The sequence below is a fragment of the Ammospiza nelsoni genome, chromosome 1 (genome assembly GCF_027579445.1).
Source record: "Ammospiza nelsoni isolate bAmmNel1 chromosome 1, bAmmNel1.pri, whole genome shotgun sequence".
In the NCBI taxonomy this organism is placed as follows: Eukaryota; Metazoa; Chordata; class Aves; order Passeriformes; family Passerellidae; genus Ammospiza; species Ammospiza nelsoni.
This window is the reverse complement of record NC_080633.1, coordinates 70,418,805-70,432,998: the sequence shown is the minus strand read 5'-3', so window position 1 is coordinate 70,432,998 and position 14,194 is coordinate 70,418,805. Positions and strand designations below refer to the sequence as shown.

The 14,194-nt window shown below is 43.9% G+C and overlaps 1 protein-coding gene across 2 annotated transcripts in view; it reads left to right on the top strand.

Annotated features, from left to right (window-relative positions):
- Positions 1–12,448, top strand: part of GMDS (GDP-mannose 4,6-dehydratase) — a 407,881-nt gene extending 395,433 nt beyond the window's left edge. Inside the window, exons 10-11 of one of the 2 annotated variants that reach the window (XM_059488218.1) lie at positions 10,890–10,958; positions 11,471–12,448. In XM_059488218.1, coding sequence (XP_059344201.1) covers positions 10,890–10,958; positions 11,471–11,533 — 132 coding nt within the window. In that variant the 3' untranslated portion in view covers positions 11,534–12,448. The remainder of the gene's footprint in view (positions 1–10,889; positions 10,959–11,470) is intronic. The other variant, XM_059488226.1, reaches the window with a different exon arrangement.
- Positions 12,449–14,194: the final 1,746 nt, after the last annotated feature.

Below are 14,194 nucleotides of genomic sequence, written 5' to 3'. Positions count from 1 at the left end.
AAAGAAGTCTTGAACATCATGCAGCTGGTATTTGTAGCCGTTCATTAATTGCTTTGTGCTGTTTTGTCTGCCTAATCAACACAAACAGCAGACTTGTTCTATTTCATTTGCAAAGGTGAAACCAATTGATTTTACGGCAATATGCTGCTTGCTGAGCAGTACTTTTCCATCAAGACAGTCAGGTTACACCAGTCACCATAAACTGATGAGGCAGAACAGTGAGAGCCTTGGACACAGAGACAAGGTCTTTGGCAGAATGTTTTGGAATTTGTTAGGGGGAGTGCACCCCTCTGTTCAGTGTAGCTGTGATGCTGAGTGTGCTGGAAGGACTTTATCCTTTCCAAAGCTATGACAAGCTGTGGCAATACTCACCCACATCCATAACACACTTGTGAGATGAGGGAATGGGGAGCACAGTGCCTTTATTTGCAGCATTAGCATGTGTTTCACCTGTAAAAGAGATATTCACCTTGTCTGGACTTAACCAGTGACCAGTGTTTTATCTTAGCAGGTTTGGTTGAACACACATGCAGAGTAAAAAGATGTTTGTTTATGGACAGGAAATGCATAAGCTTTTTAATGAATAAAGTGTGAGTTTGAAGCATTAAATGTGACGTGCATTGTTGTGTGCTACTACCTGCAAAGGGTTCTTCTTTGTAGTGTCCTACTTGGACTCAAGCACTAAATCTTTCATCAAAGCAAGTCTGATTATCTTGCACATGGTTTTCCTGAAAGGATGTTATGATTTTCTAGATGTTTGGTGGCTGGTGATAAATTAGGCGTATATGATGTCATGTGAAAGGCCACTGCTTGGACTTCCTTCTCTATGTAGTGCACAGGAGAATACATTTGGGACATACTCAGCATCAGAAATTATCCTACCTTGTTTTATTTTAACCCTTTTGTGGACTCTTGCTTGTCTTGTAACTGTGCTCAGGCAAGGATATCTTCATTTTTGCAGACAGGAGCCCCACAGTATCATGTTCTGAGTCCCTTCCATATGGGGACTTGATTTTTTTTTCCCCCTTGGGTAAAAAGATCTCAGTTCTTGAGCTCCCTTTAAGCTTTTCAAAGCTTAAACTCTCTCCAGATATTTTGTCATGAAAAGGGTTTTCCAATCAAATGGGGATTTTATTGAGAAATTGGAATGCAGTGAGGGGTGGGGGATAAGGTGATGCATCCCATAAATTAGATGGGGTTTATGGCTGTGTAGAGGGAGGCGGCTTCTAAAAAAAACAGCCAGCAGTAAAAGGCAGATTGTGACTTTGTTCAGAGAAATGGCAGCTCCCTTCTTCATTCCCCATACTGTAGGGAGGGAGTATTTTACAAGTTCCTTTCAAACAATGAGAAATGACTGAACATCCTCCATGCTAACTCTTGTGTACTAATTGATCCACGGCAGGGAGGAAGACAGGAAGAGAGAAATATCCACCTCCTCTCTGTCTTCTTCCCCCAGGTCTTACCACAAGCTTCAGCAGGACAGAGGTTCATGTAACACTGTAAGAGTTAAGGAAGGGGGTGACATCTCTCCCACCCAACTTCCGTTGGTGAGGGGAAAAAAGGGCAAAGACAGCAACTGCTGTTACAGGTGATTTAATTAGAATGTTTGAATTACAAGTTTGTTAGATGAAAAATTCTATTTTGAATAAATTATTTTTTATTAGGGCAAACATAACAGCATGCCATTCAAAAAATATTTTAGTATCATTTTGATGCTAACATAGCAAATGTCACGATTTTTTTTTCAGATGTGAATGTCCATGGGGTAGCAAAATCATCACAAACAATGCATCCTGTAAAAGAAAAATTATAACTCTATGAAGAAGTAATATCCTGAGTTCATAGATCTGCATTTATTAAATTGCTGCTTAGTGCTCTAAAAGTAGATGGATAAATATCTGTAAGTAGAATACAAGATAGCTGTCCCAATGTTTACTGTTTTGTTACTTATTATTTGTTATTGACCAGAGATCATAACTGAATTTGTTTACATTTCCAATATAAGTTGCTATAAATGAAGTATCTTTTAGTGGAAGAAGAGAAGAAATTAACTAGGATTGCAGCATGGATTTCTGGGGTTATCAGTTTTCATATTCACCTTGACATGTCAGTCAGCAAAGACAGCTGAAAAAGACATTCATTCCTGCACAAAAAAAAAAAAAAAAGCCAGCTGAAGTCAAACAACTTCACAAAGTGATTTCCTGATCTCTGCAGAAAATGTGAAGAGTAGGGAGTGATGAGAAAACTAATCAGAGCAGATTAAAAAAAAAGTGAGAATTACACATAAAAATTTTAAAGGTTTCATGCTGTCACCTAAATATACATAATGCAACAATAAAACCACATACGATGAGGACTTTATATTATATCTTACTCTCTATCCCCAAAACAGTTGTCAGAGTAGAGAACAGGTAAACCAAGAGGAAAACACATTGAATCATGAGCAAAAGCAGGACTTGAAGGTACCAATGAAAAGATAAGAAACCTGTTCTTTTTCTATACTACAGTTGATCTCCATCTATATGAGGAGGTTCATTTCTCTCAGGGTCTTGGTTTTTAGAGATGTGCATGTGACACATTTCTCTAGGGAGCCTAAAGAAGCATACTCTTATACAACCTCCTCCAAACCTCTTCTATATAAGGAAAATTCACAAATGCTTCTAATCCATGCCATGCAAAACCCACATTATTCAGACACCTCTTAATGCCCAGGTTAGTTTGAAACTTGGAATTGTTAGCTCCCACATCAGCAGCCAGGCTACAGAGCAGCAGAAGTCAGTGAGAGTGGTACCAACATTTGCAAAGGGAATTTCTATTTTGTTATAAGAGTAGGAAAATCTTACTTTGATAATTATTCTTTTGCATTTTAGCAAACATGCTTAAGATTTTAGCTGTGATGTGTGTGTTTGGATGACCCAGTACAACATATCAGAAAGGAAGCGCTTCTGCTGGAGCAAGACCAGAGGAGGAGTGCAAAGGTGGTCAGAGGGCTGGAGCACACCTCTTGTGAAGACAGGCTGAAATACTTGAGGTTGTTCAGCCTAAAGAAAAGAAGATAAAAATAGAGTAGCCTTCCAGTACCTACTAGAGAGCTGGAGAGGGACTTTATACAGAAGCATGTAGTGAGAGGACAAGGGGGAATTGCTTTAAACTAAACTGTAAGAGGGTTCAGGTTAGGTATTAGGAAGAAATTCCTTACTGTGTGGGAGATGAGGCACTGGAACAGGTTGCCCAGAGAAGCTGTGGATGCCCAATCTCTGGAAGTGTTCAAGGCCAGGCTGGATGGGGAAGTGGAAGGTGTAGTGGAAGGTGTCCCTGCCCGTGGCAGGGGAGTTGGAACTAGATGATCTTTACTGTCCCTTCCAACCCAAACCTTTCTCTGATTCTGGGATTGTGTCAAGCCCTCATGCCTGTGCTGTCATAATTATGGTCTGTATATGGCAAATGGAGTGGGTTTGATTTTCTTCCTCTCCTCCAGAAGTTCTCTGCATTTTTAGGAGAAGGATTCCTGTGAACTAGAAATGATCTTGCTATTCGGAAGCCTCTTTGGCACTTTGCAGGACCATGAGCTGAGATTACAATTGCACTTACATCCAGGCTGGGGAACAATTTCCAGGTCTTCCCAGGCATGCAGAATTGGGCCTCAGGGCAAACTGAGAGGGAGGGAAGCGCCGGCCTCACTGCAGCCAGCTGCAGGAATTTCGCTGTTTTGGCAGCAGGGCTTTCCCTGCTGCAGGGGGAACACTCTCCGGACTGCCTCAGGCACGGCAGCCCGAAAAGCAGCCACGGTGCTGCTTGCAGCGGGGTGCCCTGGCACAGAGCTGTGCGGGACGGCTCCTGACGAGCGAGCTCAGCTCCGGATCCAGAGCGAGTGAAATTCAGCACTGCCTTCGGGTATATCGGGCTGTAATTCGGGAGGAATTTTATCTGGCTCGAGGGACGGCTCTGGCCAAGATGTTTCTCAGGCTTCGCTTGGCACATAGACAGATCTGAGTAGCGCTCAGCCCTGTGAGGGGCTCTTGTGCCGGCAGCTCCGCCGGCGCTGGCCCCGGGGCCGCGGCCTTCCCTCCCCGCGGCCGAGAGCGGCGGCAGCGCCTCCGGCCCAGCGATCGGGGCCCGCCGGCGGCACCTGGGGCCAGCCCCTCCTGCCTCGGCGCTTTATCTGCGCTGGCCGTGGGGCTGCCAGGACCGGCGCTGAGTGAGCCCATTTCCCCAGAGCGGAGCATTGTTCCCGGCCTCCGGCCGCCGCGTGGCCCCTCTGATGGACAATACCAGCCGTCCCCGACTTCCTGAGCAGACCAGACAGCTTGCTGTTTTCTTCGAGTCTCTTATCACCCCCTGTCATTGAGGGAGAGCTCTGGCTTCGGCTTCGCTTGGGGCTGATAGGCAGCAGCGAAGTGGAAAAGGCGCAGGGGAGGGAGGGGAAGGGGAGGAGGAGGGAGAGGAGCTCCATTACTGTTATTATCGCCCTAATGTTTATTGCTGTTCCGAGTTCATTTGCCTTAACCCTTTGGAAGCTGGTCAAATTAAAGATTATCAAACTGATAAGATAAAGCCGCTGTTCTAACGCCCCTGGTTCCTGGCGGAAAAGCCAAGGTTGTGCTCAGGTTTTCTTGACTGTGTGGTTTGTGTTGATGCCTTATTGCTGCAGTACAGGGGGGTCCCGAGATAAGACCTTACCCTAAAGATGCCCAGCACTCGCAGCCAAGGTCCCTCGGATGTACAGGGACTCAGCGCCGTGCAGAATCAGCCCTTTCCTCAAGTCATTCTTTCCCCTTCCCTTCCTCCTCAACATGGTTTTAGTAAAGATTAAACTTTCTGAATAGGGAGGGGATTTGCATAGGAAAACATGCTAGGGGAAAAAAAACATTGTGCCTCTTATTTTCAATGGCATTTAGTTATATGTGAGTTTCAGCCTATTGGTTGCTTTTGCCTTTTGCCTTTTCCTGTGGTTCTTTGCGAACAATACTGTCTTTCTGCAAAAGACTGCTGACCCAAGAGTGGAAAGCAGTCTGTTCATGCTGCATTAAAACAAATTTAGATCAGGAACCAAATTCACTGGCATTCTTCTATTCCCTTGGTACCCTAACTGCTCCACAACTTTGCTTTTCTAAGAACAGTGGAAAGAAAAAAAGAAAACTGAGCGACAACACATTTTGGCTCATCTTAAATTCCTGGAGATGTTTATTGTGTTCTTTGTTAGGCTTGAGCTTCGCTCTTCACTTTGTTTTATCTTCAGTCTCCTCACATTTACTATGGAGATAGGAGTCTCTTGCTTTATGATTATACAGAGTTTTCATCCCTTTTACTATAGATATTATAACAAATACTACCCTTTGCAGAGAAGCCAAGGCAGTGTTCTCTGTCCCGTGGATCTCCAGAAGAACAGGCAGAGCAGCGCACAGGAGACACAGTGCTCATTACTGTGACTCCTTCTGCGGTTTGGTCCAAGCTTGGCTGAGTGGTGCACTGAATTTTGCACCAGTAAGGCACAAGTTTACAGGCTCTACAGCTCTGGTTTAGTCAGACATTTCTACTTTTCTTAACAGAGTGCTCAAAAGAAGTCACAGTAACTGTTTTCCAGTGTTGCATCTGGGCTAAAGCACGATGTCCCTGGGCCTGGTGGCACGTGTGGCAGAACACTAGGGAATGGGGGATAAGGTTGATGGTGAAAGAACTGCCTAGTGAGCAATGCATACAGTCTCCTGGCGTGTTTGCAACACTTCAGCAAGGCTGTTCTCCAAGCAATAAGCTGCAGCAGATGCACTGTGCATGCACAGTACCATATGTACTGTGGGGCTGGTGTTACTACTGAGATTTGCTACTTAAACCCTCTTTAAAAAATGCTAAATGTTTAGCATCTGTAAATGTGAAATGTTTCGGGAAGTACACGAAGGGGAGATTATTTCATAAGATAAACCTTAGTATATATATACATGTGATATAAATTTTTAATGGGGCCTGTTGTGATAGGACAAAGGGTAATAGGGTAATAGTTTTAAAGAGGGTAAATTTAGACAACATATAAGGCGGAAAGTTTTATGATGAGAGTGGTGAAACACTGAAGCATCTGAAGCAGATTGCCCAAAGAGGTAGAAGATGCCCCATCCCTGGAAACCTTTGAGGTCAGGTTGAATGGGGCTCTGAGTAACTGACCTAGTTAAGATGTCCCTGCTCAGTGCAGCAAGGTTAAACCAGATGAACTTAAAGGTGCCTTCCACCCCAAACCATTCTAGGATTCTATGATAATGATGAAAACACAAAACTGCAGTCTAATCAAGTGTCTACGTGTTTTGTTGTTTTTTTGTTGTTTATTTGTTTTTTTAATGGAATAAGTTAAAGCTAAAAGGTAATGGTTTTAAGAAGAAAATAAGGAAAATAAAACACTGGTGGAGTTTGCAGGAAACTTTGGCCCCTCTGTACTTGAAATCCTTTTTGAAAAAAACATCTTGAGCAAAAAAGTGCAAGGCTAAACACTCAAGCCAGAGCCTCCACCATGCTGGGTCAGTGCTCTTTGCTTATGGGAGCCCTGATGTAACAAATCACCTCCCAAGCAGTGGTGCTGATTGTGAACGTAACCCTGGCTGCTTTTCAGATGCAGTTATACTGTTGTGTGCTTAGATCAAGTTTGTTTATTTTTAGAGGTAAAGCCTTGTCTGTGCTTTAGCAAGCAGAGCTGGGCACAATTCCATCACAGGTGTTTTACTGAGGACTTGATCTCAGTTTTATTCTAGTGTAAGAGAAAGCAAAAGCTGGCACTGGGCACTGGCTTCAGTGAAAGCACATTTGAAAGGGAATCAACTGAGCTGTAGTAATAAAGGAAGCCTTGGCCTTTTTCAGGCCACACTATCTCTTTTTTCTTACGTTGTCTTGAGGCTTTAAATTTTCAGTTAAAGTTAATTGAATGAGACAGTGATACAATGCACAGTGAAACCAGATCAATCACTGCTCAAGACAAAATAGGAGTCGCAATGACAGTCAGAACAAGAGCTTGGGAAATGTGATATTTACATTAAAATATTTTACATTTTTGTCTCATGGCTTAAAAGCCAAATTTAAAAATGCCTTACCGCATTGCATAACAAATTTCTTGCTGCTTATCTGTATGCATTTGTGTGTGTGCATTTTTACAACAAAATTGAATAATCACAAAAGCAAATTTAGTAATAATGGGGTATTTTCTACACAGTTACACAGCCTCAATTGCAGAAAATGTAAAACAGAAAAACTCACATCATATGAATTCATTCTGTTCTCTGAGAGGCAGTCATATGACAGTGAGCTGCATATAAAGCCACAGGAGAATTTACTTGCTCTTATTAAGTGGCAACAGGGAATTTGACTGCTGTCTTTCCATCTTCCTTCCCTTTAAATATTTACCTAGACATTGTTTCTGAGTCTTAGCGTGCCATTAAAACTTGTCATTACTAGGCACTTATGTTAACTGCTTGTGTGGAAAATAAGGACTTGTTCCTTACAAAATGGATAAGTAAAAGCAAAGGCTTGATTTTATGTTCATGATCTGAGTGCTGTAAAAACAACAGAAAGCCTTAGTCAGTGTTTTCAGGGTTATAGACTCTAAGCTCAGTATCTAAACCCTCAGAGTTTTCAGGGAGTCAAAGGGCTTTGTTTTCCTATCAGTATGTAAAGCACAATGGCACAGAAAAAGTAATCCTGCAGGAATACAAAACATGAAGTTGTGTTCAAGTGGTGTCATTTCATCAGGTGCTTTTCCATCAGGAGTAGGGATGTGGCGCAGTTTATACTCAGCAGCAGATGTTTTTCAAGAACAACCCCCCATTTCCCCAAACCACCTCCCCACTGCCCAAAAAATAAAAATTCAGGTTTTCTCCAATGGAATCTGATCTCTTCTTTCTTCGCTTTCTGATCTGGTTGCAGTTCCAGAAAGTGATGCCTTGCTATTGAAAACTTAATACATTTTAATGATTAATATACCAGAGGGGGTTTTTTGGATGGTGGGGTTGTTTGTGGAATTTTTTTTCCTTTTGGAAGCCTGACAGATGCATCTCTGGTTTCAGTGAAAGTCTTAAACAATATAAAGAAGCAGTCATTTTGTTCCAAGAGAAGCTTTTTTTTTTTTTTTTAATATTCTTATTTTATTGTAATTACCTTATTGTTTTCATATTATGAGCTACTTGTAGAAAAATACAGGAAACATGACTGCAATACAATCCTTTAATCAGGAATAGCTTTGTTCCAGTCATCATTTCCATTCAGTGTTGAAGCTTTGGCTAATAAGAATACAATCAAACCTTGAGTTTAGGTGTAATATGGTGTTAATATTATAGTTTCATTTGGCCTCTGTACCTAGTAACTTCTCTCAGTGAACCTTTTCAAAAGTGCCTAGGAAATATTTTCTCTGTAATGCTGTTTTCAAATAAATTAACAAAATTGTGTTCCTTTAAAGGACACAAACTTCTTCAGGAGAGCCACTTAAAATCTTTTAGCCCAAGTCAGCTGGAGAATTTGTATTATCATATATATTAAATATTCCATTATTTCCCCCTTTTTCTTTTTTTCTCACAGATTATGCCTTAATACCTTTACTACATTATTGTTAAAGCTTGTGATTTTTTTAAAGGAAAAACATGAGGGATTTTATACCTAGATGGCTTCAACATACTAATTGTTTGTGTGACCTCTGTGTATAATCCAGCACTGCAAATACTTCCCTTTTACTGATTTGCAGCCTACCCCCAGTTATATTTTGGCCTACTCAGCAGATGAGTGTTTATGTTTTTGAATAAAGGGCTGGAATTAGGTAAAGTATTTTTGTAGATGATCTGTTTTAAGAAAAAGCATTTGTCCAAGACAGTTAAAAGACTGCTCCCAAGCTGTTCAAAAGCAGAATGCAGCTATATACAGCAAGCCATGGCAATTCATTCTGTGCTTCCTAGTAATTTTTGCTTTAAAATGGGAAGCCAGTATCTTAGATAAGGATTAGTTTCAAAGTATGCTTTTGATACAAAGATTGTGGATGTAAAAGTTTTACTTACACAGCATTTATAAAAATGAAAATCTAAGTTTGATGATATAGCTTTTATGACAGAAAAATAGGTGATATTAAAACACTTCACTTCTAGCTAATGGCTTGAATTAGGGCTGAATAAAAGGCAATTGTTTTTATACTGAAATTATTGTTTTATGAAGGATTTCCTTGTTTCCAGACACATATATATACACGTGTGTGTAAATTAACTGAACTCCAGATAAAAGACATACCTCCATGAGCACATTAGAGTCTGATCCAAATTTTATCAGTTAATGGGCGACTTTCCCATTTCAAACCAGATTCTGCAATCCATATTCACACGACCCTCCAGGGGATCCCTCAAGTTGATGCAGTTTTGCATGACTTGGCCTCAAATGTCTGCTGCAGTTTCAAAAAGCCCATTATAGGGCTGCAGTAGGAAATCATTTAGTCTAATTTAAGGAAATCATGGCACTTTTTAAATTTTCATATCATTTTGTTCTGATCCATCTGTTTACTCTCTTCTGAAGGCAGGATGAAATGCTTTTTAGCCTAAAGACTGAACTAGTAAAACTGCTGCCTGGAATAAGTCTCAGCAGACGTGTTTGTTCCACATCCCCTGCTTCAGTGCCATATTTCCTCTGGTGGATTTCCTCTACTCCTGGAAGCACGCTGTCTAGCTTTCTTGTGCACAATTATGAAGAAGAATTTCCTACATTTTACTGCACAGGATGAGGTGATTTTGGAAGTTAACATGACCTGAACCACATAAGATAACAGAGAGCATCTGAAAAATGTAGCATGCAGTATTACAAGTTAAAAAAAAAAATCTACATTCACAAAATGCTCCTTAGCTCCACCGCTGGTCAGAGGGTGGAAGAGGGAGAGAAAAAGCAGTTCTTGCATTTTTCTGGAGAGCCTGCTGTGTTACCACCATAAAGTCAAATAAAAGAGAAGAATTCATCCTTAGCTTTGTTGTTCTGTAACCAAGCTGGGTTTGTTTGGGTTTCTTTAAACCTAGACAGATATAATTTTATTATTTATTGCTACAAAGATACATAGCTTGTGAGAAGAGATGATATATTTTATTCAATCAACACATACATTTGGAAAAAACTAACTGTTTAAACACTGTCTTCCAATTTTAAAGAAAGATACAGCCAGTTTTTGTATTCAATTAGAAATGCAGTTAAAGGAGATTTTGTCTTTGTTTAATTTTATTACATTATGTTTGATGACTGGTTGTGGGATTGTTTTGGTGTGGTAGCTCTTTTAAGGATACTTGAACAGTAAGGTGAACATGACCAAAGTCTTGGTTTCTGTAATGATTTCAAGGCAATTTCTTTTCATTTATGAGATATTTAGACTTTTATTTGCACTCAAAATACTCTAGGAAAAAAATATGCGCACATTCAAAAGCTGGGTGTTTACTGGTGTTGCATGTGGTTACCCACACCCATAACAATCTTTCAGCATCGTTTGTCGGTGATCATGTTTTTATTTGAAAGAGACTAGGTGCCTTTTTTGCTGTGTGATTTATATTATTTAAACAAACGGGGAAAGAATTTGATTCAGCTCATTCTCTAGCATGACTAAGATGTACAATAACGTCTTATAAAATGTTCACTGTTGTATGGCTGTAAGGCTGGAGTTCAAGCCCTCTGTGTACACAAAAAAAAATAACTCTTTCCATCTGAAATAGCCTGGCAAAAGGATGCTGATTTAATAGGCATACAAGCTTCCACTAAAATTGCATCTTCAAGAGAAATAATTTGTCCTTGGGAGAGTCCAATAGTGAGAGTCCACACTCAGCCCACAGGGAAGCAGGAGCAATGGGGAGGCCATCGGGGTGGGGAAGGTAGTGGTCCTTGCAGTGCCTCTCTCTTCTTTTCCACAGGATTTTCTGCAAGGAGACTGCACCAAAGCCAGGCAAAAGCTGAACTGGAAGCCCAGAGTCACGTTTGATGTGAGAGGTCCTTCTGTTGTACCTGCTGGGTGTTCACGTCCTCTAAAAATAATTCCCAGGGAGGGGAAAGGAAGGGGGACACCTCTGTGTGGGGTGACCTGGGCACCCTGAGAAACCCCATTTTCGGTGTCTCTGCATGGATCCTTGCTTTGCAGAAAGCAGACACGGTGGCAGCTGTGGGCATCCCAGGGCACAGCAGCGCACTGACACACCAGGGCCTGGGCCAGGGCTGCTCTGTGATGGCCCAACAAGGCCCCAAAATCATCTCCTGGTTCTGCTATGGGAAGGGCCTAACAAGGCCCCAAAATCATCTCCTGGTTCTGCTGTGGGAAGCGCCCAACAAAGCCCCAAAGTCCTCTCCTGGTTCTGCTGTGGGAGGGCCCAAAACCACTCCATCCTTTCCTGGTTCTGCTGTGGGGGCCAGGGGGGGACTTGTCATGCTCTGGGGCATTCCTGACATGCTGCCATTTGTCCCTGCACTGGGGCCTCATCTGTCTCTCTCCTTCCTGCAGGAGCTGGTGAGGGAGATGGTGGACGCTGACGTGGAGCTCATGAGGAACAACCCCAACGCCTGAGCCCTGGCTGGGCCCAGCAGGCATCACAGGAGCCATGTCACAGATGGCCAGCACTGCCATAAGCCACCAGGGTGGGCAGCTGGTCCTCCCTGTGATGGTTTTATTGTTGGCCTGCCTGTGTCTAAAAGACCACTTTTATTCCTGCCTCCACCCTCTACATCCTCCCAGTGCCTCTTGCCCCATACATCATCCCAGGGCCAGCTCTGCCTGGGCTAAATTTGTCTTCTGCCACTAACTGGGGAAGGATCATACTGTACCTGAAAAACTGATCAGCCAAACCCATTGATTTCATTTTTAGTTGAGACTTGTCTTTCTGTTCTGTAGGACCTCCAGCACATTTTTAGTACTTAATCCCATTTGAGAAAAAAAAAAACATTCCCTGCCCCCCACTCCTACCTTCTCCACATCAGCAGACCTTTGGTGCAAACATGGGCTCACCATGCCTCCCAGACCTTGTTCCACAGCTTGCCCTTTCTGCCTTTCCTGAACACTCCTTGTTTTTCTTTCCTGCAGCCTTACCTCCACCCCAGCAGCCCATTCCCAGCACCTGAACTCTGTAAAAGTTTGGATAACTTGATATAACTTGCAGTGAAATCGCCTTTTGACCATGCTGAATTAATTCCTAATTGCTGGAATCGCTTTCAAACCAGTCAAGCTGGGGCTTGTATATGTTTTTCAGATCTTCATTTCAGAGTGTGCATGAGTCACAGAAAGCCTTTTTGTCCAGCACCTTCTCAATCCGGGGAGATTAGGGTGTTTTGATTTTTGACCCCCTCCCCCAAGAATCAAACCATTCCCCTTCCACCCTCTTCCTGCTTACTATAATTAAACCTCAGACAGGAGCCTGAAGCATTTCAAAAGATGACTTAAGAAATAAAAACAAAATAAATAAAAAAAGCTTTAAAAAAATAGAAACTTCAAGGTGAGTAAATATTTTTTTGCTTTTTGTGCCAAGGTACCTGGGTTATCCAGAGGTCGTCAAGCCCATACATTTCCCGTTGGTTTAGGATCTTCCACCCACCAATTACTCCCATCATTTTAACTTTATGCCTGAAAGTGAGCAAAGAGCAAGATTCACAGGAGGGAGGCACACAGGAGATACACTTGCTTCAAGTGCATCTCCTGCTTTTTAACTTCATCTAGGGGGGGACCCCTGTTAAAAGGAGGCCAATCGCGGGATGGGGGGGGTAGCTGTGCCCAGGAGCGGTTCCATGATGGAAGTGATGCAGGTGACAGGAGGGAGCTGGAGAGCAGCCCCGGGGGAGCCGGGAAGATGCTCCGTGCTCCGCTCTCCAAGGGCGGCATTTGCCGGAGGTGCCGCGGGAAATGCGCGGCGCGGAGCGGAGCGCGCCCGGGCAACCGGAGCCGCCGCTTCCTTTGGGGCTGTTCCTTCCAAACCGCCAGTGGGGAAAGGGAAACGTGGGAGCCCGGCCGCTGCTTGAGACCCTGCCTACAGGTGCACAGAGTAGGAGCCCGAAGGCGGAGAGGAGAAGGGGCTGCGGAGGCAGAAGGATGTCCCTCTTACATTTCCCCGCGCGTGTGAGGCTCTCCAGCCGCACGCAGTTTCCGCGGCACCCTCGGGAACCTTCCAGCACAGACCAACGCCGAGCAGGTCACGGACACTCAGTCCGGAGGCCTGGACCTCCCTACGGCATCACATACACATTGCCACTCACCTCCTGTGGGTATATTTATAAAAACCCTCCTTGGGTGTTTTTCTCCTCGAACGGGTGCGACTCCACGGCTGCCCCCCGCTTTATTTTTAAGAGTAAACCAGCACTAATCCCCCTTCCCGTGGGCGCATGTCCATGGATTAGCTGCGCTCTTCCGCAGCGTTCACCCCGCGTGGATCTCCTGCACAACCCCCGCGGGACGCGCTCGCCCCTGTGCCGTGGGCACACCCTGCGGCTGCCTCCGCACCCTGCCACGGCCGGGCGGCTCTCCCGTGCCCAGCGCTTTCCCCCCCGCCCCGGGCCGCGGAGGGAAGGGAAGGGGAGGGGAGGGGAGCGGAGGGGGCGAGCTCCCTCTGCCCGGCCGCACCGAGGGCTGCGCCCGCCTCAGCGCCTCGGCCAGGCGGTCACGGGCTGCGGGTGGCGGGTCTTTGGTGGCGAGCAGAACAATTATTTTTAAAAGTATTCCAGCGCTTTTATGGGAAGGCGTTTTTTAATGGCAGCAAACTACTTTTTCGCTTACAGTGATTCACTAGCAGGCTTGCTGGTACATCTGAATATTAGCTTACACGTCTCTGCCGAGGACTGGGAGCTTCGACTTCAGGGTCTTTTCTTTGGCATCTCTCACCGTAGCACACTCCAGAGAAGCATTTTCGTTCTCTGGTTTCTCTGTCTATATTGGAGAACAAATTGGGAAAAAGATGGGAAAGTGAAAACTGATTCTATACCAAGCAGTCCCTCACGGTGGCCTGGTGCTGGGTGTCTTTCTGCTGCCTTTGTAGGGACAAAACAAAAAAAGGTCCTGGTCATGACAGGACAAAATGTACACTGCCCCACTGCTTTTTACCATTTGGCAAAGGTCAGAACTGCTTTTCGGCTCCCCTAACACTACCTTCCTGCCTGATTCTTAATTGCTCCTAAAGTACCGCTCTTTGACCACGGGACCACGTCTTGAAAACGAAATAAATAATAACTTGCAGGCAAAACAAAA